This window comes from Ictidomys tridecemlineatus, chromosome 8 (genome assembly GCF_052094955.1).
Source record: "Ictidomys tridecemlineatus isolate mIctTri1 chromosome 8, mIctTri1.hap1, whole genome shotgun sequence".
Lineage (NCBI taxonomy): Eukaryota > Metazoa > Chordata > Mammalia > Rodentia > Sciuridae > Ictidomys > Ictidomys tridecemlineatus.
Window position 1 is genome coordinate 140,532,413 of NC_135484.1, and position 27,193 is coordinate 140,559,605.

At 44.3% G+C, this 27,193-nt stretch overlaps 1 protein-coding gene across 3 annotated transcripts in view; it reads left to right on the forward strand.

The window, feature by feature from the left end:
• The first annotated feature begins 7,492 nt into the window (after positions 1 to 7,492).
• Bmp6 (bone morphogenetic protein 6) overlaps positions 7,493 to 27,193 on the forward strand; it is a 163,238-nt gene continuing 143,537 nt past the window's right edge. The window contains exon 1 of one of the 3 annotated variants that reach the window (XM_040282155.2): positions 7,493 to 9,011. In XM_040282155.2, coding sequence (XP_040138089.2) covers positions 8,366 to 9,011 — 646 coding nt within the window. In that variant the 5' untranslated portion in view covers positions 7,493 to 8,365. The remainder of the gene's footprint in view (positions 9,012 to 27,193) is intronic. The other 2 variants (XM_013359649.4, XM_005327483.5) reach the window with 2 other exon arrangements.

A 27,193-nucleotide genomic window follows, 5' to 3' on the forward strand; every position in this document is an offset into this window, starting at 1 on the left:
ATGAAGCTTACAGAAAAGTTGTGAAGGTAGTGCAGAGAGTCTGGATATCTCAAGCCTGTGTCTCCTATAATTATACTGCCTTACATTATTATGGTACGTCTGTCACAACCAGTGAAACAATATTAATACGTTATTTTAAAGCTGAGCTCAATCTAAATTCCACAAATTCAATATCCTTTTCCTTAATATTCTCCCCCCACCCCTGCCTGCTCCAATATCCCCTCTTGGATACCACATTTATAGGAGTCTTAGTTGGTTTTATTTTTTTGACATGGAATCTCACCAGGCTGGCCTCCTGTTCATGGAGTCCAGTGATGCCCCTGTGGCAGCCTGCTGAGAACTGGAGCTACAGGTGAGCACCAGGGAGCCGGCTTATAGGAGTCCTCTTTAGACTAACTCTTAATGGCCAAACTTCATATCACGGAGGAGATTATATATTCAGAAACAGAACTAAGATATTACCACCTAGGGAATCTTGTGGGAAGGCTCTTAAAGGGACTGGAGGTTTAGCCAGTGGGAGTGCATTTATGAAGCATCCATGAGGACCTCGGTTCAATTCCCAGCGCAGACACACACACACACACACACACACACACACACACACACACACACACACAGGCTATTAAGAAACATACCTTTTATCCATTATTTTTAGTCCATGTATTATAGTTGTACATAATGGTGGCATTTGCTGTTCAATATTTGTATGTGCACACAGTACAACAAAATAATTTAGCCCCTTTCCTTCTCCTCCTCCCTAATCCTGCTCTTTTTCTTCTCCTTACTGATGTCCCTTCAATTTTCGTGAGATCCAACCCCCCACCTTCCTTTTCTTTTTCCTCTCTACCTTTCACATGAAAGAGAACACATATGACCCTTGCCCTTCTGAGCTTGGCTTATTTCGTTTAAAATAATGGTCTCAAGTTCCACCACTTCTCTTTATGACTGAATAAAGCTCTGCTGTGTGTATATATACCACGTTTTCTTTATCCATTCATCCATTGATGGACACCTAGGTTGGTTTCACAGTTTGGCTATTATGAATTGTGGGGCCATAAACAGAGGTATGCATGTGTCACTGTAGTATGGTGACTTTTAATTCTTCAGCCTAAATACCAAAAAGTGGTGTAGCTGGGTCACAGGGTGGTTCCATGCCTCGTCTTTTTGGGAACCTCCACGGTGATCTCCATAGTGGCTGCACTAATTTGCAATCCCACTCACAGTGTGAAAATGGTCCTCTTTCTTCCGCACCCTTTCCAGCACTTATTATTATTTGTATTCTTGATGACTGCCATTCTGACTGGAGTGAGGTGAAGTCTCCGGGTAATTTTGATTTGCAATTCTCTTAATGCCTTGAGAAATTTATCTTGAAGCTATTCTTGCATAGCTAACCTCCAAATGTTTACTTTGAGTAGCTTTTGAGGTTTGGGCCCTGATAGAGATTATAGCTAAAGGCCCTCCGCTGTTCCTTGGCACGATCAGTGTATTAGCCCATAATCATCAGGGCATGAACACTCCTTCATCAGCCTTTAGTCGATTCATACTACCACTTGAGGCTCCGTGCAATGGGGGAGCCATGCTTTGCTGGCCCTTTTTGGGGGGGAGATGTTGTTAGCCCGACTTGTTCTTATGTGCAGTTAGCACATTCTCTGGGCAAGGGGCTGTGTCTCCAAAATGTGTCCAGAATTCAACCACTTTTCTCTGCCTCCTCTGCTTCACTCTGAAACCATCATCATCTCCTGTCTGACCGTGAACAAGACTTTCCTAACTGGTCTTCCGGATTCAGCCCTGGCAGCTCTATCGTCAACTCTCCACCCAGTGGCCTGAGAGATGCTGTTAAAATCAAAGTCCATTCCCACCCTGACAATCCTCTGCTCGAAACCATCCAGTAATCCCCCCGTTTCCTAGTTCTTTGCGACTCCTGTTTTTTTCCTTTGTTTAATTGCTTTTCAATCGACATGTCAATCTCAAAACAACATACAGAAAAGCGTATGGATCCCATGAACACCACTCACCTAATTGTTAAAACTGTCCTCACTTGTATATACAGCCCCATGACAAGGAAGCAGACTAACTCTCAGGAAGCCCCTACTTAGTTTCATTTAGTGTTCTCTTCAAAAGGAACCGCTAACCAGACCTTTAGATTCATTTGGACTATTTTTGAATTTTATATAAATGGAATTATGGGTATATATTTTCTCGTCTGGCTTCTTTTACCCAATGCTATGTTTCTGTGATTTTCCTACATTGTATTTTATAAAAGCCAAAATCTTCATCAGGATGTCCAGGGCACTAAATCCTGGCCCTGTTAGTATTCCAATAGAATTTCCTACTGTTATTTTCTCCCATTTCCTAACTCTGACCTCGTTGGCCTTCTTTCCCTTTTTCAGATTAAACAGGCATCCACTGATGCAGGGCGTTTGCAATGACTATATCCCCTGCCTAAAAGCTCTTTCCCCAGATATCCTCATGGCTGGTCCTATTTACTCTGCTGGGTCTTTGCTCAAATTCTTCCTTCTTCATGAAGACTTTCCTGACCATCCACAAGCTCCATAATCCCTTTCCTTACTTGAAATTTCTCCATGTACTTGCCATTTCACTAAATATGTATTAGTTTCATCTTGCTGCTGAAACAAAATATAAATTTAGAGTCATATAATGACACAAACTGCTCTTCTCATGGTTCTGAGGGTGGGAAGTCTGGTAGATGAGGCTCCTTTCTCTGTCTCGGGCTCTACCAGGCCAAAGCTTGAGGGTCTGTTGCCTTGGACTCTCCTCCAGAGACTCTGGGTAAGACTCTCCTTCCAGGCTCATTCTGGCTGTTGCCAGAATTTGCAAGGATGTCCCAGATTGGTGTTCTTTTGATGTTGTCATCAGGGGTTTGTTCTCAGCTTTTAGGGCCACCTGCATTCCTTGGCTTGTGGCCTCTTCATCTTCAAAGCCAGCAAGTTGAATCAAGTCTCTCTTGGGCTAAGCATTTCTCCTGCCTTCCTCTTTACTTTACTTGTGGTTATGTTGGGTTCTCTTGGATAATTGGGATAATCTTCCTATTTTGAGACCACCTGTTGAGCGATTTTAATTCCATCTGTAAAGTCCCCTTTGTAACACAAGATCCCAGTTTTATAGGTGAAACCACCTGGGGCAAAAATCATGGGGGCCAATATCCTGCCTATCACAGTGTATTTGCTTATTTTTCTTGTTGTCCATTACCCTGTCTAGAATCTAGGAGGGCAAGGTCTCTGACTGTTCAAGTCTCCAGAACTCAGAGCACTACCTGGTAGGCATTCAGATTCCTTGTTGGATGGATGCATGCATGCATGCACACAGACTGAGCAATTAGTCTTTTTCTTCTTTGGAAGTTAAAAGCTTATGACTTTCATCCTAACTGGCTCTTATTCAGTGTGGTTTTCCCTGGCCCATGTGCCACTGTTTATGGATCTGCTAGTTAAAGGGATTGGTAGCACAATATGTCATATTTTTATGTGACCTCCTGGTTGACATGAAGATATATCTGGGATAAGGGTGCAGGGCTGGTCACAGAATGGAGTAAAACTCAGAGGCCAGCAAAGCCCAGGCAGCCTCATGTCTTACCCAGCCCAACCAAGTGTCCAATGCTTTCTTGGAACAAAGGTCTTTAGGGATAGTAAAACTAGCCATGGGAATGTGTTAAGTATTGTTTTGCTCAGTTAAAAAAGTAAGGAAGAAAGAAAAAGAAAAGGAAAAAAAGATTGAAGACAGATTGCATATGTTAATTGTCCAATGAAAGTTTCAAAAATGATCTAGTCATTTGGATCTTGAAATACTTCGCTGCTTAATATTATGTAGACAGCCTAAATCCAAGAGATCTGAGCTTGTGTGAAGAGTTTGAAACCTATACAAGTAACAGATTTGCTATTTGGGTTACAGTGTGGAAAAAAAAAATCTCTGGAAACAGATTTATGTATTAGTTTTTCACTCTGCCACCAGATGTCCTTCATGAGTAGGAAAATATGATGGCTTGGCTATTTTGAAGTGTGAATGCCCAGCATTTTTGAATAGAGAGTGAAGGGAGAGTGGTAGTGAATGTAAATGTACCTCAGACTTTTGAATAAGACACATATTTTGGAGACTGCCTTATAGGTGTAGCTTTCAGAAGCACTATTTATTTAACTTCCAAATTTTTATTTCTCATACTCTGCAAACATTTACTTAACATATTTCCTTTTCACTTAACTCTGAACTGATATTTTTCAAAGTTGAGCCAATTTTTATATTTTGAAATTAATGTTCAATATATTCCACTCCTTAGGATAATTGTCAGAATGAAAATATCATTTTCGAATGGAGCTTCCTGAGGATTCAAGGAGGCCAGACTGTCCCCTGCCCCAACCCCAGACTTTTTATGGCCACATAGTTTATACATTTTTATGTTAAATTAATTCTAAAAGCAGCAACTTAATAGCTTTAGGAAAGTTAGTTGAATGAGACCAATGTGTAACTTAATATCAAGTCAAGCTGTAGTTGTAGCTTAATGATATAATTCACAGGAAAGTATAGGGTGTAGCGTATTTATCATATCAAGTTAATAAGTAGTTATCTTTTCAAAATAGAAATTATTTGGTCAAGTGTGCTATAAATGTATAACGAAAACCTCCATAAGATATAAGGAGCAAGGACAACTATATTCTAAAGAATTTGATATGTGAATTCTACTGGGCTTAATAACATATGGGTACAGGATTCCCACCCTGATCCCAGCACCACTGTAGGCCTGGGGTGGCTTGTGCCTCTACATGAAGGTTCCTCACTTCTTCAAGAGGTAGGGCAGGGTTGGGACAGACGACCTATTTCCAGAAACTGGAGGCCATCTGCATGAAATGTCAGCCAAGCAACCAGATGTTTGCTATGGATTGGCTCCCACATCTGGCTCCTTGAACAAATTCCTCTTCTTTTCCCCCCCAGATGTTTTAGAGACACATACAGAGAACTTAATGAAGCTTGTCCAGAGCTCAGAGGAAGGGGCGGTAATATTTTGGTGTCCTGCAGGGGGCGAAGTTACCTCTGATTTTCTTAAGGTGGTTCACACATTTTAGCTAACTCCAAAGCCAGATCTCTCCTCTCCCTTCAAATCTGTCACATCCCATCCTGTCCAATCACATGTATCTTTTCTCTAGCTTCCTCTTCTAAAAACTCTGGGTAGCACTGAGATGTCAATAGGGAGTGAGTGAGATGGGGGATTAGGGGTTCCTTTCCCACCCCATGTTCCAGTTGGAGAAGCAGTGATCCAATTTTGAGCTTATTCTAATCTTAGAACTGTACCTCTTTACCCATCCCCTTGGTCCCCGATGGATACAAAGGTTTGCCTGGATGTTTGCTGACACATGTGATGTGTACAGGTTGGGAGCACATAGTGAGGATATCAGAAGACATCTCTTAGTTGCATGTCTCTGTCCTCATGATCATTGTCCTGTCCCACTTAACCTACTTTTCAGTCTTCTGGGTTCTTAAGGGAGATGTGGGCTCTTGTGTTCATCATTTAAAGCCCCCCCCCCCCGCCTTATTGTAGCACTCCTCTTTACTCTAGCACTGTTCAACAAGAACTGAAAGTCCATCTTGGTGAGGGTGGCAGCCCGTACCAGACCTGAATCAGAGCTTCGCATCAGAGCTTAATTGATAATGTATCACTAAATGGCATTATAGGTACATGTCACCTGGGTCTGTCTCCTTATAATTCAGTGTCTAAATAAAGGGGTAAACGGCACAGGTGTGTGTATCCATATGTATTCTGCACTAGATTTATCCCCATAGATGCATATGTAACAGGCGGGTCACAACCTGATTTTGTGTTTCTAATGGCATAGCCCTATTAAAGTGTCCCCATCTATGCTCAAGAATCTTTAAATTTTTCATAGCTTCCCTCACTGCATTTATAGCTCGGAGCTTCTTTTACTTGCTTGTATTTCACCAGAAGTCTTATGAAGAGAGTGCAACTAAGTTTTGTAAAAGGAGGCTGCCCTGGAGGGGATACCTCTTCCTAGATATACCTGCTGGGATCTCAGATCTTCTGGATGGAGTTTGTATCTGCTGTGGCTAGCATGGCCATGATTTTATGCTTGTAATATGTCCTGGATAGAAGAAAGCAATGATGCAGTCTCTTGAATTCTAAGAGTCCTGGCATCCAGACCAGGCAGTGATGTTTTCTCTTTCAGGATGAAAAGAATTCCTGTAGATGTTTAAAGACTGACTTTCAGCATTGCTGAAGTTGTGTGGCCTCCTATCAACAACTGTTGGACATTTGTAAAATTATAGACTGTCCTCAATGACCACTGTGCCTGTGCCAACATAAAACTAGAAAGACGAATCCAGTGGATTGTTAGAGGTTAAGACCCTTGCTCACTCAAAACAGATTCTTTGAAATAAGATAGGAATGTTTGTAAGATTTGGACCAGCAGAAACCCCATGACCTCATAAGTCCATGAATCTCATAGTCTATATTTGGTCTCACTCCCAAATACCTTGGATCATGTGAGCGGAGGCTGCCAAATCAGCAAATTGCAGTTTTTGTTTCTAATCCACACACTTTTTACCAGGTAGAAGGACATAATTTAAAGGGAATTTACCTCTAGCATCCACAGATGACTGGATATTCTTGGACAGCAGGCAGGCAAGTGAATTTGCAGCCTTTTTGGTAAATGTTGGTGTTGTCTTGTCAAGTTCCTAGCACCCTGTGTTTCAGGGCCTTCTACCACTCCCCCCTTCAGGATGCATGCCAAGCCCTTTTCTTTACTGGGCTCGTCTTCATTCACCACTCCTCAAGTTTTATTTTGCACTATGTAACTGTGTTGTATTTCAATAAATTAAAATGCAACATTAGCAGACCAACTGAAGAAGCACGGAGACATTTCCAAGAAGTTAGGGGTGGCTTTTCCATTGTATTAGCAGATCACACCCTCTTTGAAAGCCCAAATGAAGAGATAAGTCAAAATATTCGACCCCAAACCCTCAGGACACTGGTCTGGCTTATATTTGGCCCTCTCTGCGGCCAGTTTGTGAGCAGCTCCGTTGGAGGGTGTGTCCCAACTTGCAGCAGCTGCCTTTGAAAGCCACGTGTCCGCTAAACGCCTACATTACATCAATAAGAGAAACTAAGGAGGGCATGGGAAAACGATCACTTTTCTTTTCTTCCTCAATTATTTCAGGAATAATTGATTTAATAGCTGTGTTGACTTGTATTTAATACAACTTAGGTCTTTGACATGACATCAAAAGAGACAGGTTCGGATTGGGGAGTTCGTTAAAGCACTCTTACTAAAGGTGACCTCTTTGCCTTTGGTACCTCGCAGCTCCCCGGGCGCCTCCAAGAATTCTCTGTACTTGAAACCTACCCGCCGCGGAGGCGACGCCTCTCGGGAGGGGAGGGTGAAAGAAGGGGCGGGCCTATTTAAATAGCCCGAGAGACTCGCCTCTTCATTGGCTGCCAGCTTGTCGGTTACCCAGGAGGGCGGGGAGTCCCGGGGGCTGGAGTGCGGTACCTGAGCTAGACGCGCAGCAGAAAGCCCACGTTGGCCGCTGCGGGGAGCGCAGCTCAGAGAGGCGGGAGACTGCGAATCCCGGGCGCCGACGTCGCAGCAGCCGCTCCCAGCACGGGTCCCCTTCCCTCCCGTCCCCTCGGCCAGCGGGGTTTTCTGGGCAGCTGGGAGAGCACGGAACGGAAAGCAAGATCCTCGCCGCCTCCGCTTGGGGAGGCGAGAGGGGTGCGATTTTGAGGGGGAGAGACAGTGCCCAGGCGGAGGGGCGCGGAGTTTGTGAACAAGAAGGAAGTTAAGCCTCGCGGAGAAGACTGGCGTTTCGGGACGCCTTGTCGTCACAGCCTGGGCCCTGCGACGGGGGAAACTTCATCGTGGCCCTGCGAACCGGAGAGGGGCGTGCGCGGGGGATGATGCGGGACGTCTCCTCCAGCTCGTGAGAGGCCCCGCTTCCCTGCCGCCCGGGGTCCTATTCAGCCACCGGCTCCGGAGGGCGCGGGGCAGCGCACGTGTGCGGGCAGCGAGGGCCGGGAGTGACCGCGCCGTGACCCGCCCAGGGGCTGGGGCGCCGGTTGCAGTGCAATACTGACTTGGGCACACCTGGCTTAGACTTGCGTCTCTAGAGACCCGCGCGGAGTGCGGGGCTCTAGTGATCGCTCCTTCGCCTTCCCTCCAGCCTGGGTTACTGGGGGCTCCCCGGACGACCATGAGAGATAAGGACTGAAGGCCAGGAAGGGGAAGCGAGTCCTCTGAGAGGTGGCGGGGGCTGTTCTCGCCAAGGGCCACAGCGGCCACTCTCCAGCCTCGCACAGCCGCTCGACGCCTCGCGGGGCCCGCGGAGTCAGCCCGGCCGGGCGGGGATGCCGGGGCTGGGACGGAGGGCGCAGTGGCTGTGCTGGTGGTGGGGGCTGCTATGCAGCTGCTGCGGGCCCCCGCCACTGCGGTCGTCCTTGTCCGCAGCCGCGGCGGCCGCTGCTGGAGGTCAACTGCCCGGGGACAGCGGGAGCCCTATCCGTGCAGAGCAGCAGCCGCCACCACCGCAGTCCTCCTCCTCCGGCTTCCTCTACCGGCGGCTCAAGACGCACGAGAAACGTGAGATGCAGAAGGAGATCCTGTCGGTGCTGGGGCTCCCACACCGCCCCAGGCCGCTGCATGGTCTTCAGCAGCCACAGCCCCCAGCGTTCCCACAGCAGCAGACGCCTCGCGGGGAGCCACCTCCAGGACGGCTAAAGTCCGCGCCCCTTTTCATGCTGGATCTGTACAACGCCCTTTCTGCCGACGACGATGAGGACGGGGCGTCGGAGGGGCACAGGCGGCACCCTGGGCCCCACGGGGGGGCCAGCTTGTCCGAGCTCCAGCAGCCATCTGCCAGCGCCGCACACACTCTCAACCACAAGAGCCTCTTGGCCCCTGGACCTGGAGGCGGCGGCGCGTCCCCACTGACAAGCGCGCAGGACAGCGCCTTCCTTAATGACGCGGACATGGTCATGAGCTTTGTGAACCTGGGTAAGAATTTGGGGTAACGTAACGACGAGAACAACTCCCTCCTTTCCAGTTTCCCAGGCCCAGGGTGGTGGTGGGTGTGAAGGGGTGGAGGAGCATGCAGATCTCGCCTGGCACTGAGGTCAAGCGGGGACCAGCGGGCTGCGCTCCTGCCACCTGCGCGGCAGTAGGAGGCACGTGCGCTCCGCGCTGGTCCTGGGTCAGGCTGCGATCTGCAGCCGGGAGAGACTGGGGGCGGGACTAGGCTCGCACGGGTGCCGGGCTCCGGGAGTGTTACCCCTGGATAGCTCCTCTTCACCGGGGCCCCGGCACGTTCTGCGCTTTTCTCACTGCTGCCTGGCTGGGACCACTTTAACCCGACTCTGGCCTCCGTGGGAAGCTGAAGGCTCTTGTTTAGCACACTTTCCCCTCCCAACTGTCTGCTTTAGGCCCCTTGACTCTTGGAGTGTCAGTTTTCCCACCGCGACTTTTAGGGAATCCGAGAGGAGTTGAGAACTTTGAAAACTTGACATGAGTGTTTTAAGAGGAGTCCACAGACTTGGGAAGGTAGCGCTTTGGTTCCAGAGGAAGGTTCTGCAAGCCGCGGAGGGCGATCCGGAGTCCCAGTCCAACTGGGGTCATCCAGTCGGTGCCCTCGCTCACTTGCCCCAAAGGCTAAAGCTTTAATCAAGGCTGCCAAATCTACACGGACGAGAAAGGGTGCGGGGGTAGGGTCGGGGTTGGGCGCTGAGCTGGTCTGAGCCCGTTGCCAGGCAACCGAATGGAAATTCAAGGGCGGCTAAATCGGGCTGTGCCACAAATGTTCTGTGGCAACCCGGACAGAGTCACATCGCCTTGTTTCCCCTTAAGTTTTCTCATCTGTAAAATGTGAAGGTTGTGAGGAAGATGCTTTTGCAATCAACGCTTCTTATTTGTGCTATTCATTCAAAAACTGATTCAGTTTAGTGTGGGCAGAGGGACGCAGGGGATGCATCCTTCTCAGGGAGAACTGAGGAGGCAGCAACCACACCCTAAGTGGGTGCAGTAGCTTTGTGGGGTGAGTCTCCACGAGCATCCTGTCCCGCATGAGATGCGTGGCGATGCCCAAGGCCCCACAGTGGGTTAGCGGACACTTGGTAAAGTAGCACACAGGTTTCCAAGCCCTGTCTGAGACATCCGCTGTTTAACTGCATTTATTTACTTGAATGATTCCCGTGTAAAATATCTGGGCGATTTCTTTCCAACATATCTATGATTCTCAATTCCGCTGAGCTTTGGTGGGGGAGGGTGGAGCGGATAAAAAGTGAGGGGTAGGAGCGAAGGAGGAGGGGGAGGGTGAAGAGGCTGGAAGATTGGCATCCAAGTGGTGCAAAAATCCTCCTGGGAAATTCATGAAACAGAATCTCACAGGGAGTGGAAACGCAGGGCCTGCCAATCTGGCTACTTGCACTGCCAGGAGATCTGATTGGACAAAAATTTTCACAATTTATTGGAAGCAAATCCAAGGTTGAGCCACCTCCAGGAAGCAGTCTAAGGAAACTCTCTCTCATGCCAGTCAATAAAATGTGGTGATGGGGGGTTGGGATGGAATGGGGAGGGGCCACCGAGGATTAGGGCTGTTCCTTATTCCAACTTTTCTGCTTCTTCTTACCTAATAAATTCCACCCCCTATTCTCTCACGCACCCACCCACGCCCCCATGTTTCCTGATAACTTTTGGGGAAATGTTTTATTGCCTTTAGCGGGAGACCTAACCTGGATAAGGAAGACTGGTTCCTTCATGGAGAATCATGTTACAGTCTCTGAGAAAACAGTTCCTGACCTTGGACTCTGGTTTTCAGCCTTGTCTATCCATTAGCATTGCCCCAGGGCACTTGGGGAACTCTGGGGTTCTGGGGCTGGTTCCTGGATAACTTCAGAATCTTTGAGGGTGGGGTTCAGGCATCCTCCTCCTCCTTCTTCTTTTTTCTCCCCTAAGTGCCATAGATTTTTCTAATGTGCTACCACGGTCAAGAATCTTTGGAACAGAAGATCTTGATGTCTGAGGAAAATCTATGTATCATTCCCAGAGATGAAGAGCAAAACTTCCAAACATCGACTGTAGACTTAACCTGAGAGCTTTAAAACATCCTAATGCCCAGGTTGTATTCCATCTCAATTCACTCAGAATGTGTGAGGGTAAAAGCCAGAATCTTTCCAGGATTCAGGAACCATTGCCTTGGGTGGTATTTGAAATTTCAAGAATGGACTTGAGGCAAGTTTGTAAAGTACAGTCATGTTTATTGTGCTTAGTGACTTCCAAATTCCTCTGGTTCCTTGCTTTTCTGACCTTTTGTGGTCTATGGGTACACACTCCTTCTGAGTCACACTGTTTGAAGCTGGTTGACAACTAGTCTTGCCAATGGGGTGGTTTAACAGAGTATCTCCTTAAGGATATTATCTTAATATCCTTAGATATTAAGTTCAGACATTTAGAACATTAGACATTTTTCATAAAAGATTTTTAAAGATATGTAAGTTCCAGGAGAACTCACCAATAGTGCAATTTCAGATCCAGGGGACAGGCTGTCATGGAACTCTGACCTAAGCCCCTTATATCCCATCATTGGGCTGTGTGACTATAAGAAATACCTAATATAGGTCTAGTCCTGGACTCCCATGTGGGTAATTAAAGAAGAAACCCTGTTTTAAGTAAGTAGAATCCAAGCTAAAAGCCATGCCACCTGCCAATCAAACAGTTCTATTTCATCTTAACCCACTTAGAAGTGAGAAGGGGAAATTATCACATTTCACAAAATGTGATAAAATCTGATACCATGACTCTGAGCAAAAGAAGGACAGTTCACTTGAAGAAAGTAATTGCTTAGTAGCGTGGATTCTCTGAATAAGGATGTGGGGAGAATTCCACAGATTTCCTGATTGGTGTCAATGTCATGTTAACTGTTATATTACAGGGCTCATCTATTAAAGAACCTGCAGAAAGACAAACTCTACAGTACTGTATTTAGAAATACTCTTATCTGCTGGGCTGAGAAAGTTGAACCCTGGAGGTATAAGGGAAAGTGTTACATAGTTGTAAACATTCCTCTTCTCTGAGACTGGAGGAATAATTTACTCATGAAATACGTTTAAAACACCCTGAGCTTTGTCATCAGCAGAACTATCAGGAAGTATGAATCAACAGGATGAATCTCTTCTAGTTCAAACACTGGTCATTTGACCAGTTCATTGTTGTTTATATTGCCTGCTTAAAACTCCATCTGGGTGAATAGCCTGGGATGTGAGGTACAGTCCGTCTGCCACTGAGACTGGTCTACAGAGTTCCCCGGGTGAGCTCGTGAACTTGCATGTAATCAGGGCCACAGATGCCATTTCTGTTTGTTTTCTGCTAAAAATGTCTTGGCAGTCTAATAAGCAAGCCTGCCAATGTGGTGACCTTGGAGAGGTGTCCTGAAATATCCTTGAGGTCCTAGCTTAAAATTCACCTTCTTAGACCTTTTTCTGCCCCTCTACATAAACTAGGGTTGCTCCATCCTGGACTTTACCACCCCAGCACCCTGTTTATTTCCTTCCTTTTGCTGATCACAAGGAGTTTTTCTTTTTTCTTTTGGAATTTGCTTACTCATTTGTTTGTGTCACCTCTAGGTTGTCATCCTTCAAAGGCTGAAGTCTCACCAATCCACCACTATAGCCTGCGCACATAATATAATGCTGACCACGTGGCAGGTGCTTAAAAAGATTGGATTAATGAAAATGGAGGCAATACCCCATATTTTTAATACAGAAGATCTGATTCTTTAGAAATGCCATGTCTGATTTTTACTGAGTAAAAAGTCTGAAGTTCAGACATGTAGAACATTGAGGTTCATGGCATTTGATGCATATCATAATGTTCTATTAACTTGCCTCTTTTTTCATTAGATATCCAAGTGTGCATTAATTTGTTTTATGCATTACATGAGAGAGATGTAACAGTGCTTCTTTAAACCTCTGTATTTTAGACTTCACTTACTTACTTTGAATTAATGAGGTGTTGATCTCCAGATGCTAGGATTAAATGAAATAATAATAATAATAATAATAAATAAATATTTATTTATTATTATTTATTTAATAAATAAAACCTCCAATCATGCTCAGAAAAGGGAATCAGTATGTCTTCGTACAAGTAACAAGAAACTTATTGTACTAAAAATACTGGCAATGTTCTTGACAAAATTACTCCTGGGAAACATAAATTAGAAGAAAAATTGAATACTCCCTACTCATATTTCTAACCAGATCCATGGTACTGTCTTTTTCCTCATCAACATAGGATCAGTAGGTACTATTTTTCATTTGAGCTGCCTGTACTCAAATGAAGATTTTTATTAGCAGAAAATAAATCCATGCCTGCAAGCTACTCACAGCAAAAAAGAGTTTGGAGAATTTGCAAGAGCTCTGTTCAAAGAAGCAGTAGAAATCCTGCTAAAGAGATTTAAATGTGAAATTCAGTTTTATTTCAACAAAAAAAGTCGCACAATGTGTTCTTAAACTTAAGATGAAAGGGCAAGCAGATACCATTGTTTAGATCTCAGATGGTGTTTCCTTTGGTTGTCCTTCTAAGAATGGGTACAAGTCCTTTTTTAAATGTGCTGAATCATGGTTAGTTCCTCTATTTAAGAGCTCATCTCTGATTAGCTTGGAGGAGGGCTCACCAGGGATAAGAGAATCTAAGAGGAAAAAACAAAGTTCAGCACTTTATTTAGCATATGATAACTAAGTCACATCTCTGTGTCTTCAGAGTTTTTCTGTTTATATGTTAGACTTCATTTTTTTTTGTGCTAGAGCCTCATGCACACGAAGCCCAAGCTCCACCCCTGAGCTACACCTGCAGCCCCAAATCAGTATTTTACATGAATAGGGGTGGGAGCTGGGAATACCTGGTAGGTAGTTTAGCAGACTCTAAGATAACTGCTCCAAACTCTTTGTCTCTAAGAAGCTGAGTTAGAAAAGGAAAACGAAGAGGATGCAGTTTCTTGGATAATGAATCAGCTCTTTGTAACTTTTTCAGGAGAATGCTGACTTTTACACTTAGAATAAAATCATTTTGGTTTAATTTTTCCACATTGAGCCTGATTCCTCACCTCGCTTTTCTTTTCTTTTCCTGAATTTTAGTCAATACACCATCATTGGTGCTTCTAGCAGTAGAAAGAAAAGGAGGAGATATTTTTAAATCAGATAATTGTGTTTTTTATGAGAAACTTCCATGCGGATCTGGTTAAAAGGAGTAGTAATCAATACAGAACCTCCTTCAGACATGAGCAGTCAATTTACAAAGACTTCATGCTTGTAAACAGGTGTTACAGATTAACTCTTCTGTCCCACCCTCAGAGGCTGCAGTCCAAGGACCCCCCCCCCCCCCAGGAAGCCTGTTGCCTGGGCCTAAGACTGTCACCCTGGGGCTGAGATGGGGAACTTCAGGCACCCTCTTTTTTGTGTTCCTTACACAGAAGCAGTGCATTCTGTTGTCCTCTTTCTTGGTTTTTGTCATGATAGCGGAGTTAGTTTTATTTAAGCCCATCTCTTTTCATAATCTCCTTAACCTCCAGTTCAACACCCGTCTCTGTTGATCTCTGGCCCTCTGGAAATTTGTGAGCCAAAAAATGGTCCCAGTCTCCCTTGGAATATATGAGAGTGAAGATAGTTGTATTGAGGAGAAGAAAAACCATCATCACCTTAATAGAATTTAGGGTTATTAAAGAACCAGGGCTATCAAGTTTTGAGAACACCAGGAATTCTCAGAATCTGAGTTCCGTCTGCTTATCACAAGCATTAGAAATCTACCCATTGATTGCTAATCACTGAAACTTACTGGAATTTTTTTTTTTTTTTTTTGTTCAGCGACCAGGATTTTGAAGATTTTGTTTTCTATAGTTTCTTTTTTCAGTATAAATATTAGTATTCAGCACCCTAAGGATAAAGTTAGACGCCAGGGCCTGGTTGGGAAAACAGCTACCATTCACAAGGTAGTTTTTTTTTTTTTTTCTGGAGAAACATGTCGAGCAACAGATAACCCACTCTGGGTTTGCTGGTTGACCTAGTTTGGGATTATTGGTGAATTTATATTGTTCATAGAACTTGAAAAGTTTATTGTTCATAGAGCTTGAAAAGTTTTTGCATATCATCTAATCTTTTGTGTTTTCAGTTGAATTTGTTAGATTTATTCAGGTCATTTTCCCCTCAAGGACCATTCACAGACTTGCCAAGAGGTCCTCCTGCATCAAAACAATAGGGCCTTTGGTCAGGCAGGAGTGAATACTTAAGGAGTAATTACCAAAGCACGCCAGAGCACAGTCCTGGAAAAGAGGTGAGGAGATCCAAAATCTTCTGAAATTTTGTTGTTTTTGTTAGTGGATATCATTCTCTCCTAGCACAGTGGCTTTGAGAAAAGAAAATGCTATGTATATCTATAAACATCCTCTTGTTCAGTAGGCTGAAGTGCTGTTGACCCCAGTGAATTGTTTTCTGCTTGGAAACTGAATTGCAAGCCACTGTGCTCTGTAGTGGCAATTGTTCCGCTGATATCCACAGGCACCGATTCTCTTCCTGCCCTTCCCATCTCCATTATTTAAGAGATTGGGCCCATAATAGAGATGGTATCTAAATTGCATCAGGTAATTCCTTGATGGCTCCCCACGGTCTTGTTATCTCAAACACAGTCCCAGATGACTGAGTCCAAGAATCTCTTCAAACATTTTTGCAGAATGAGGCTCTGGTTCCTGGTTCCGAGTGAGAGAGGCTTCCTGACTTTCAAGTTCATGGGCATACGCCCTTGATTGCTGATCCTGCTGGAGAGGCTGGGATTGTCCCGGGGGCCCCCCGAAGAAATGTCCTTGCTCCTCAGTGTAGGTTTTGTGTTCAGATTGTTTTCTCATCACGGGGGAGTTCTGCCCTGGAGGGGGAGGAGTGTAGATTGACAGCAGGCGGGGGACAGTGCCCCTGGGGGGAGGGGCCCCTCCAAGCTGACCTTTGTCATCCTCCAAGTTCCTTATTATCTCTCTGTTACCACTTACCCTTTCACCTTGTCCTGAAAGTGACTTCCAGCCTGCAACATCTGCGTCTGTCGATTGTTGTTCCTGTGTTTACAGGCTTGTGGGTTTCCTGTACATGAACATGGGCTGGGAAAAAAAAATTCCAATTTGTGTCTAGTCAGAGGATGAGCCGGCCATGTCATCCGTGGGTGTGAGCTCTCAGGAGGTTTAAAAATAATAGTAATAATAATAATTGACTTCGCTAATTCTCTGAGACAAGTTATTTTCCCTCCCCCTTCTTTTAAATCGATGAGTTATATTTTAGATAGTCCAAAGTCTGACTTTTGTAAATCACGAAACGAAGGACTCAGATTTTTTACTTGATTTTTTTTTAAAAAACAGATTCATTTGCCTACTAGCATAGCGGAATGAGTTAACAGAGAAGCTGTATGCTTTTAAAAATTAGGTTTATTTTTTAAAGCAGCTTTAGGTTCACAGCAAAACTGGGCAGAAGTTTTTCAGAGGTTTCTTTTTTTGTTGTGCTAAATAGTTATACATGACAATAAAATGTGACATACATATATGCAGGATAACTTCCCATTCTTCTGGTTGTACATGATGTAGAATGACTTTGGTTGTGCAATCATATATGCACATAGGATAGTCGTGTCCGATCCATCCTACTATCCAGAGATTCCCCTTTCATTTCCCTCACCCTTACATATGCTTAGCCTTTCCTCTTATCAACCTCTGCCACCAGAGTGGCCCGTCGGTTAAAATCAGTGAACCTACATTGATACATTATGATCACTGGGAGACTCTGGTTTACATTAGGTTTCACTCTGGATGTTCATTCTGTGGGTCTGGACAAATGTACCCGCCCCTCATAGTGTCAAACAGAGTAATTTCACTGCCCTAAAAACCCACTGTGGAGAAGCTGTCCATTTAACAGGGAAAACCAAATCCATGAAAATATGCAAAGTTTGGGGGCAAGAATAATAAAGTTCCTTTGTTGAATCATACTTTGTTTCTGGAATTTTACCCCAGTGGTATATAAAGAAGTAGTTTTGATCGCCTGTGAAAATGTAGGGTCTTATTTTATAGTGCTTCTACGTGTTGACAACAAATTCATCAGAAATCCTTCTTTCTTTCTTTTTTAAAGTCTAGGAGTTAAAAATCTTTTTTTCCCCCCTACATACTTCCAGTGAGGTGTCTGTCACCATAGTACCTAGACAATCCCTCAGGCAGAGACATGAGTGATTAAATTTCTCCCTGGCTTGTGCCTGTTTGATCCATGCTCGGCAGGATTGGACGGAGTAAAATAGAGAAGCCTGAAGAAGGAACAAGAATTATTGGACTTTTGTGCTTGTAAATTATTGAAATTGAGAGGGGTGGGTGTTAGGGGAAGAGTTAAATATATTTCCTTCCTTTTGGAAAACTCATATTGAAATGGTGTGCCTTTAGGATGGAGAAACTTATCAAAAAAAGAAAAATAAAAAAATCTTACTGATCCTAGAGGCAGGATCAGGGAACTTTCAAATACTTCCTCGGAGAGATTATTGAGAACTGAGTAAAACGGAATTAATTGAGATTCCATAAATTCAGAGGTCTTTGTAAAAGAATATATAAAATAGGCTTATTTCCCTTTGAACTGTTTCCCATGTCAAAGGGTGACAAGGATTAATGGTAAACCAAAAAGAAAATACAAGAGCATAAACAAGAAACGCGGTAACTCTAAAAAGTGCTATTGAGCACATAGCTGTCGGTTCCTGTGAGATACGTTGGTGATTTGGGAACGTTCCTGGATGAATGTCATACAGGTGAGACATTTTGTGAATTCTGCCCCCTCTCTGTGTTAACTACCCATCATAGAGAGATCCTTTGTCACTTGCTCATCTCTTATGGAGTAGCTTGGGGCCAGGGCAGTATTAGTGAGCTTGAGAAATTCAACCTTGTCCCGTACATCTGACTTGGAATATGCTGTGGTTTAATACATCTGAGTGTTGGAAGTTTAGTCAAGCAAAAAAAAAAAAAAAAAAAAAATGATACCTAAGAACAGGGCAAAGGCTATGGGGGGAATCGTAAGATGGTCATAGGGTCCTTGAGGTGGAGATATTTGGTTACCTGTACTTCTCCCACAGGGCCATGGAACAGGTTTGCATTTCTAGGAGGACTATTTAGGGTAGAGCCCTCTAGCACCATTGGGAACACCTCCAACACATATGGCCCCTTAGTTACTTCATTTGCTTAATCAAAGTTGTTTGATTCTACTGTTATACACATGTGTGTCATTGTTATAAGATGTGGAGTCCAACATGGTGACGGGGATGTAGGCAGTACCCAGTGGATGTGAGTTGCTCTATTTCTTTGGCTTTCATTGCCTTCTCTCTTTTTTTCCTCTCTGTTTAACTAACTTGGCAACCTCAACACATTCATTTCCTTTTTCATATGTTCTTTACCCATAGTTTTGGTGTCTCTGTCACCAGCAGAGCAGATTATACACATTCCCGTTGAGTTCTATACCACAGGAATGAGTCATCCTCCACGATTATGGTTAAGTAGTTAGATTCCTTGATGATTCTAGAAAGTGCTTAAGTATAGAGTGGAGGAAAGAGCACTTGATTACAATTCAGGAAGCTTAAATTGGACCTCTGGTGGTAGTAACATCCTTTTTATAATATCCAGTTCAAAACACTCAACCAAGTTTCTAGTTCTCTTTCTTTATCTGTACAATTTGAATATGTGCAATAGATCTGCATTTTCCAGAAAACGTCTCATGAACACTGTTTTTCCAAAATGTTCTGCACAAAAAGATCACGGAAGCGCTTAATATTCTATTCTTGTCTTTGAGATTTACATGTCTATCAGCATATTAGAGCTGTGAAAAGACTGGCAGGAGAGAAATTGCTAACTTGTTGTAATAGTTTTCTTTGAATTTACTTTAGCTTTAAAACCCCTTATTGCTGGAAGCTTCTTGGGTCAGAACTGGCCTCTCTGCCCCCATTCTGGCTCTGGTTATTCTTACAGAGTATGACAGTCTGCGTTTCCAGATGCCACTGCTTTCTGTGGCTCCGGCTCTTTCTGGATGGGTCACCTGTTTCACCTTCCATTGGTGAACCCTGGGACGTCTGCCCCCCTTCCTAAGGGGGAGCATGGCTAATCTGATATTGCTAATTCATGGGTTACCACTCCGTGATCTGCTTCTCCCACTACTGTGGCACCAGCTCCCTGCGTTAAACACCCTGTGTTGGAAACACTTGCAAGGGTTCCTTTTCCCTGTTTGGACCCTGGGTTAGTCATTTTTCCATAACTATAACAAATATCTGAGATAATGTACTTATTAAAGAGAAAAGGTTCATTTTGGCTCATAGTTTTGGAGGTTCCAATCCATGATTGATTGACCCTGTTGCTTTTGGCCTGTGGCAAGGCAGCATATCGTGGTAGTGAGCACATGGCACACCTCCCAATAGTGCCAAGCTGAGACCAAGCCTTCCACACACGGGGCTTTGGGGGATATTCTAGATATAAACTATAGCAGACTCTGAAACTCTAGCCTCCTAATTGTCTGGAACACAGTTGAGAAACCCAGACAAGATAATGCTCAGAACTCAATTCTAGGGTTGTTCCTTTCTGTGTTTCTCTGAATGTTTGTTTGTTTGTTTCTTTCTTTTTTAACAGCTCTATTGAGGTATGATCAACAGACAATAAGCTACTTACTGAAAGCATACAGTTCTATGAGCTTTGCATAGGTAGGCATCAATGAAACCATTTCAGCAATCAAGATAGTGAACATCTCCTGAGCTATTCTAAGCAATTGTGCCTGTGAGCGTATGAGACCTTCCATCCAAACACAGAGAAGAGCTGTACAAAGTCCCAGCTTTCATCAATGTCATTGCTCTCTTGCTTTTATCTTTAAGGGCTTTGGCTGTCTTAAGAATGGAATGTGCTGTAGATGTTTGTGAATGGTTTTCTTGGATCAGAGAACCATAAGGTCAAGTATTCATGGGGTCAAGCCTGCTATTTGCAGTTGTGATTGACCCTAACTCTGTATCTCACTTTGCACATTTATTTTTGAACGAAACGACCCTGTTGGCATCTTGTTTCTAAATGTTCAAGTCGAGAAGCTTGGATTCTGTCGGAGAGGAGCACAAAGATGCTTTCACGGGTTTCTGTTTTAAATTTGGGCAATTTGGGTAGGGCACCAGTCCAAGAACTTTAAGGAAGTAAATCCCAACCTATTCCCAACATTTCCCCTATGTTCCCCATTCTCCAAATATTCTGTGAGCTTAAGTAGATATTGCTTCCTTCCCAAGACAGCATCAGTATTGTATTTCTTTATGACCTTTTGCCTTAGAGAATGACTGATGTCACTCATCCTGTTATCTCAGAAAGGCAAACACTTTTCTTGCTGCAAATATACAGTGAGTGCTAGGAAGTTAGGGGAGAATTTGGAAGTCTTAGAAGAGTACACATATTTCAGGTACCGTGAAATGAATATTCCAGATAGCACCTAGTGGCATTGTAGGTTTCAAAATCATGTGACCATCTCCCACCTGTCTGTCATTCAGGGATGTTCCTACATCCTTTCCGTGTCTCTTACCACCTGACTCCTGTCCCCCTCACTTTGCTGAAGTGGCTCTGTTAAAGGCAACTTGTGACTGTCCCAAGTCCTTATCCTCCTCTCCACCAGCCTCCATCACACTGATGTTCCTTTCCCCCAGCTGGCCAGCCTGTTATTTGCGGGGACAGTTTCTGAGACACAGGGGGAGGTTCAGAAGTGTGGGCAGGTGGCAGGAAACCTACATACGGGGGCCAGAGAGGACCTGGGCAGGGGGTGGTCACTCTTAGGTACAGGAGTGGAGAGATGTGGTCATTAGGCAGGATGGTGGGCAGTTACAGGCTCTTAGGTGACCCAGCATGGAGGCTGGTGGCTGGTGGGACTGTGTCGGTGCGGTTATATGGAACTAGCGGTCAGCATGTTTGGAAAGAGCCGGAACATCGACTCACACCAGCATCAGAACCATGCGGTGCAGTGCTTGCAATTGTCTCATTGCAAAAACTGCTTTGTTTTAAAAAAAAATTTTAAATTTCTATAGACTTGTACTTTTGAAAAATTGACAAAAAAAAATGAATTATGAGAAAAGTGACATGCAAAATGCCAGACGCACACAAAATCAAACCTTAACTTTGAATTATTAGCTGCCACTTGTATACATTTGTTAGGGAAATTGTCATCAGAACCATCGAAACACTTTCCATTTCCTAGGTATCAGAGTTTATGAATCAGCACCGGATCTGTTAACGTGGATCTGCCCCCGACCTGGGTGGGGGCTTGGGGTGTGGGAATCTGCGTTCTAACAAGCTGTCTTGCTGATGAGAGGGGTGATTGACGTTTGAGAACCCAGTGTTGGTTCCTCAGGTTTAAACTTAATCTCGGCCCTTGTTCCTACATCCAGTGAATTGCCACACTTACCGTTTCCAGGATTTCCCACTCCCACGTTCCCATCCTCCTCCTCCATCATTCCACAAGTTCCCCAGATGAGCTCCTTGTGATGCTTGGCCTTGACTTCGGCACCGGCCTCCCTGTTGCTAATCCACCCTGCATCTCTGCCAGCTCTGCCTCTCTGTGGTGCAGATGTGATCTGTTATCCCCTCCATCACCTTCATTGGGTCCGTATGGTCTACTGAATGAAGCCAAAAGGCCTCTCACTTCCATCCTTCAGTTTCTTCTCCTCCGCTCGTCTTTAACACGTCCTATTCTCTCAGCTGATTCTGTTCCGTGATTTCGTCCGTACATCTTGTGAAACTCTCCATTTCAACGCTCTCAATTCCGCTCGATTCTTTAACCCCCAGCTCAAGTGCCATCTCATCAGGGAAACCCTTCTTTTTTCTTCCTTTCTTTTTTTGTGGTGCTGGGGTTCAAACCCCAGGGCCTTGCACACACTGGGTGAGTGTGCACTGAGCTGCACCCCCAGTGCTGGAGGAAGCCTTTCTGATATTTGCTCATCTGCATGCATTACTCTTTGCAAGAACATCTGGGTCTAGATGACAAGGGACGTTTCCCTATGCAGAAAGTCACAGAGCAACATTCTAACTTCAGATACCTACGTGCAGATGACCTCTGGGTGGCTTAGAGGAAGGAGCTTGGAGCCTTGAGTTCTGTTGGTTGGCTCTGCCACCTACCACTGTGTGCACTGGGCCAGCCCTTCAATGCTGACTTTTATGATTCCTATCCTCTAATGTTTTATCCATCTTTGGTACATTTTTCCCTCTCTAAAGTACCCCGCATTGTACCTTACTTGAGACACAGTAAGTACTCCTTACAAAGGTACTCATACACAATAAGTACTCAATTAAATCAGTATATGCTGTCTTAGTCTTATCTCTTGTCACAAATAACATCAAACATCTGGAAGAAAGAATCATGAACTGTGAAACACCTTGGGCAGGTTTGAGAGATGCTTATTGGATTCTGTGTGCACCGATGGTTATTAAAAAAAATAAAGTTACCTTCCCCTTTCGGGGCTTATGGTCTGTGACTTTCGTGATGGTTGGAAAAAAAAAATCTCCAGGAAGAAGAAATATTATTTTCCTTCTATCTGATGTCATGATGACTTTAGTAAGAATTAATAGGAGTCAGTGGTTGCTGCTGGTCTAAATTTAAATTTCCTGCTTGTGCCAGGCAGAAGGAGTGCATGCGGGCAGGCACGGACTCCTCCTGCAGGTGCACATGCAAAATACTTATCTTGTCAGCCTCTGCTTGGGGCTGGCTCACTTGGCTCATATTGTGGAGGTGTTAGACAGTATGTTTACATAAGGGTCAGGGGGTGACATAATGTCTATTGAAGCAAAGCCACTTACTGCCCCACCAGGCAGCAGGGAGCATTTAAAAACTGAAAACAGATCAAAGCTGTGTGGGCTGGGCTGAGATACCCCTCCTCAGCATATGTATTAGCCTTGGGATGGAGAGAAGAATGAGAGAGGGGTGGGGAAGAGGTGTGTTGGGGGAGATGGAGAGAAGGGGAGAGGGGGATGGAGTTGACACAGGTCATAGGAGTAACTAGTCCAGATGTCTTTCACATTTTATTTGATGGAAATGGAATATGGAAATCAAATGGAAGGGGAATATGGAAATAATTTCAGACTCATATTTGTAAGTCCTATCAAGTGATAATCTTGCATATTTTATTTTGCCTTACTTTTCTGTGCTGGGGATGGAATACACGGGAGGCACATGCCACGCGTGGGCTCTCCCTGAGCTGTACCCCCAGCCTATTTTGTGTATTTTATTCTTTTAAAATAGATGTACATGTAGAGGAAGGGGCATTGTGCAAGGTGTGTTCCCTTTACCTTTTCCTACCCCCAAATAGGATTTACCATTGTTTTATTTCTTATTTTTTTTGGCTGTATTTAGCAACGAGTAACCGTGCGTAGTGTTGCATTGTCCAGTATTTACAAGGTTAATGTGTCTTGTTGTTGGAATATCTGTGGCCCTGTTCTCTAGCTGGCTGGCTCTTGTTGGGATCATTTATCTTGTGTCTGTAGGAGGTGAGCCAACCACAGCACTCTGTTGTCCTCTCCGTGTTGGATGATGCGAGACGCTTGTTTTCAGGAACAAATGGATTGAGCATCCCTTTGACTTCTGGTTGATCCAGAGGTCTTTGTTTTCGGGCCAGTTTTTCTTGATCCTTTTGTTCTGAGGGCCTGGGGACTGAACCCAGGGCCTCACCCATGCTTAAACCCATGCTCTAACCACTGAGCTGCACGCAGTTTCAACCCTGGCTCCTCCTCTGGCCTGTGAGTGCTGCCCTCTCTGGTCCAGTGTTAGATCTTCATGGCCCGTCTGGTCCTGAGAGCCTGCTCCTATGCAGCTGAACTCAGAATCGAAACTTCTGAGATGCCCTCTAACATCACTAACCACAAGACTACCGGGGTAGTCCTGTAACACTACAAAAATAAAACATGTCACCAGAACATTTCACGGAGATGAGGAAAGTATTTCCATGATTCTCTAAGGTCAACTCTGGTACATGCTTTTTCCTATTGGGCAGCAAACGTGTTTTAACAAACTCTTACCTAAGTGCTTTTTGTTTACAATTCCACAAGGAATTCCTGGCTTCCTTTGTGTTGATTCTTGTGAATAACTTTTTTTTTTTTTCCCCCATGGCACTGGGGATGGAACCCAGGGCCTCGTGCATGCTAGGCAAGCACTCTATCACTGAGTAACATCCCTAGCCCAATTCTTGCAAATATTGTGATTTACTTTCATGCCTCCTTGAGGAGAAAATTTCAAGTTGCAATGTGTTTTTAACTTTTTTTCCATACTATTGTGTAAACTTGTATGTAGATATCTATCAGCTCTATTAAAAAATGAAAGATTTTAGAATCAATATCTGTTGACTTGGCAACTTAGATTCTACCATTAATGGTTTGTTTTATCTGCTTTATCACAGATATATTTTCTTTATCCACCCCTTTACTGGTTGGTCAATCCTTATTTTTATAAAGATGCATTTTGAAGTAAGTTGTAGGCACCAGTACACTGTCTTCTCAGTACTTCTGCTCGGATGATTAAATTCAATATACACTTTTTTTTTTTTTTTTTTTTTTTAGAGAGAGAGAGAGAGAGAGAGAGAGAGAGAGAGAATGAGAATTTCAATATTTATTTCTTTTTAGTTATCGGCGAACCCGGGCCACACTCATGCCAGGCGAGCGTGCTACCGCTTGAGCCACATCCCCAGCCCACACTTTTTTTTTTTTGAGGAAAAATTTCTATGGAATGGAGTGCACATTTCTTCATGTTCCATTTGATGAGTTTTGACAAATGCATATACCCATGCAACCCAAACTCCTATCAAGATGTAGACCATTACTAACACCCAGAAAGTTCCTTGAGACTGCATGCCATCTGCCCTGGGTATGGGTGGTTCAGGGAGTCACACAACATTCAGGATTTCACCTCTCTGTGCCTCCCCTTCTGAGGTCCCCTTCCTTTCTGGGACGTCTCCCTCCCTCGACTTGTGGTTATTCCAAGCAGAAAGACAGTGGGACTCCTTTGGTGATCCAGCTGGGCCTCACAGTGTCAACCAGGCACACTTTACACTCTAAGTGGGGGAGATGGGGGAGACCCATCCCATGCTGTTTCCTTTTTCTAAGTGCCAACCCTCTGAATCTGCCTGTTCTTGGTCAATCTCTGGAGCATTCATGTGTGTGTGTGTGTTTATTGCTTTTGCCAGAGTTCATATTTTTTAGTTTGTGTGAGGTTCAGGCCAGTAGGATCTTGTCACCCATTTTCAAAAATGAAGTCCCATTAAATGTCTTAACGATTTTTGTGTGTAGAAGGCACAAGAGATCTATACATGTCCTCTATTTGGAAGGGTTTGATGTCATGAGTTTTTCAACATTTCAATGGTGCAAAAGCAATTTGCATTCAGTAGAGACCATACTTGGAATTTTGAATTTGGATTTTCTCTGGGGCTAGAGATATGTATCTGCTGATGCTGGATGGGCAGCAGCAGTGACTGCAGCTCTCAGTCAGCCCTACGATCGTGAGGGGACACAGTCAACGCTCTACAGTATGCTGTGCTGCTAAGCTAGTATCTGTGGTAAGTTAGGTGTATTCCATGCATATTTGACTTAGGATATTTTCAACTCACAATGGGTTTATCAGGACAGGATTCCATCATAAATTGAGCAGCATCTTATTTATAAAATGATTTCACCTAATGTATGCAGAAAACAGGATAGAGGTTTTGTTATTGCATAAGTGCACATTCCAGAAGATAAAGTAACAGCCTGTCTCTAATCAAATGGAATCGGAGGCACTAGTTAACACACTTTGAAAATGATGTTTCTTCAATTCAGGCAGGTTTTCCATATTAGACATGATGGATTTAATTTAGCTGTCCAGAGTTTATTGAGCCCTTTCAAGTCACGAGGGTAGAGCCTGGCTGTAGCTAGAAGGGAGCAAGATGAGGGTACAAAATATAGGGAGATGTAGTTGCTGGCTTGAGAGGGGGGAAACGCATGGACCAGACCTTAACCACAGAACATGCTGGTGTCTAAAATACAGATAAAACCAGAATTTTATAGGAGCACTCAGGAGGGTGAGATTGCTTTGTTGGCGGACATGACCTTCAGACTGAGTGTGGAAAGAGAAGTTGAATTTCCGCTGGTACATGGGGACAGGAAAGATATTCCTGCCTGAGGAATGCACCAGGGGCTATGGTCACGTGTCTTGGGGAATGACACGCTCTCAGGTGTGTGGTTCCCAGGGTGAGCTGTTGCTGGCAGTCGCAGAGAACTCAGGTAGGGAAGAGGTTGGAAAGGCAGGCTAAGACCAGCCAGGGAGGGATGCAGAATCCCGCCCAGGAACTCTGAATTATATTTTATTTGGTGCTAGGGATTGAACCCAGGGATGCTTAAACACTGAGCCACATCCCCAGCACCCCCTCCCCCCATTTTTATAATTTTGAATAATGGGGGGAGGGGGGCTGGGGATGTGGCTCAGTGATTCTGCATCCCTCCCTGGCTCAGGAAGGAATATCTTTCCTGTCCCCATGTACCAGCGGAAGTTCAACTTCTCTTTCCACACTCAGTCTGAAGGTCATGTCCCCCAACAAAGCAATCTCACCCTCCTTTATAATATAAAGTAACTATTCACAGACATAATACTAAGGAGCAAAGATGCAGGGGCTGGAATCCTGCCGACTGCAAATACCACCCTCTGAGGTCAAGCATTTTTGACCTTGGCTACAATAATACTTCACGAGTGTCTGAACTTCTCTCTGTCATCTCTCATATACACGGCTGTCCTTGCTTTGTAGCTAGAGGCAACCAAGTTTTGAGAATTGTACTCTGTAAATAAATATTCCATAGGAGCAAGTCATTGCATGATTAATTCGAAAGGTAGAAAGGAGGCAAGCATGTCACCTGCTATAGTTGCCACTGGCTAAATCCAGCTCCTGGAGATGAAACCCACCTTTTATACTACCTGGGACCAGTGTGGGTTTGCCAACCGAGCAGAGACAAACCAGGTGGAGAAGGAGGGTGACCTTCAGTTGGGTCATTTTGGTTGGCTGAGCAGATTATGAACGAGACTCAGATCCCGAATGAAGTCTCTCCATGGACCAATTATCTTCACAGCCAGGAACATTCTCTGCACCTTGACCAAGGTTGCAACACACTGCTAATT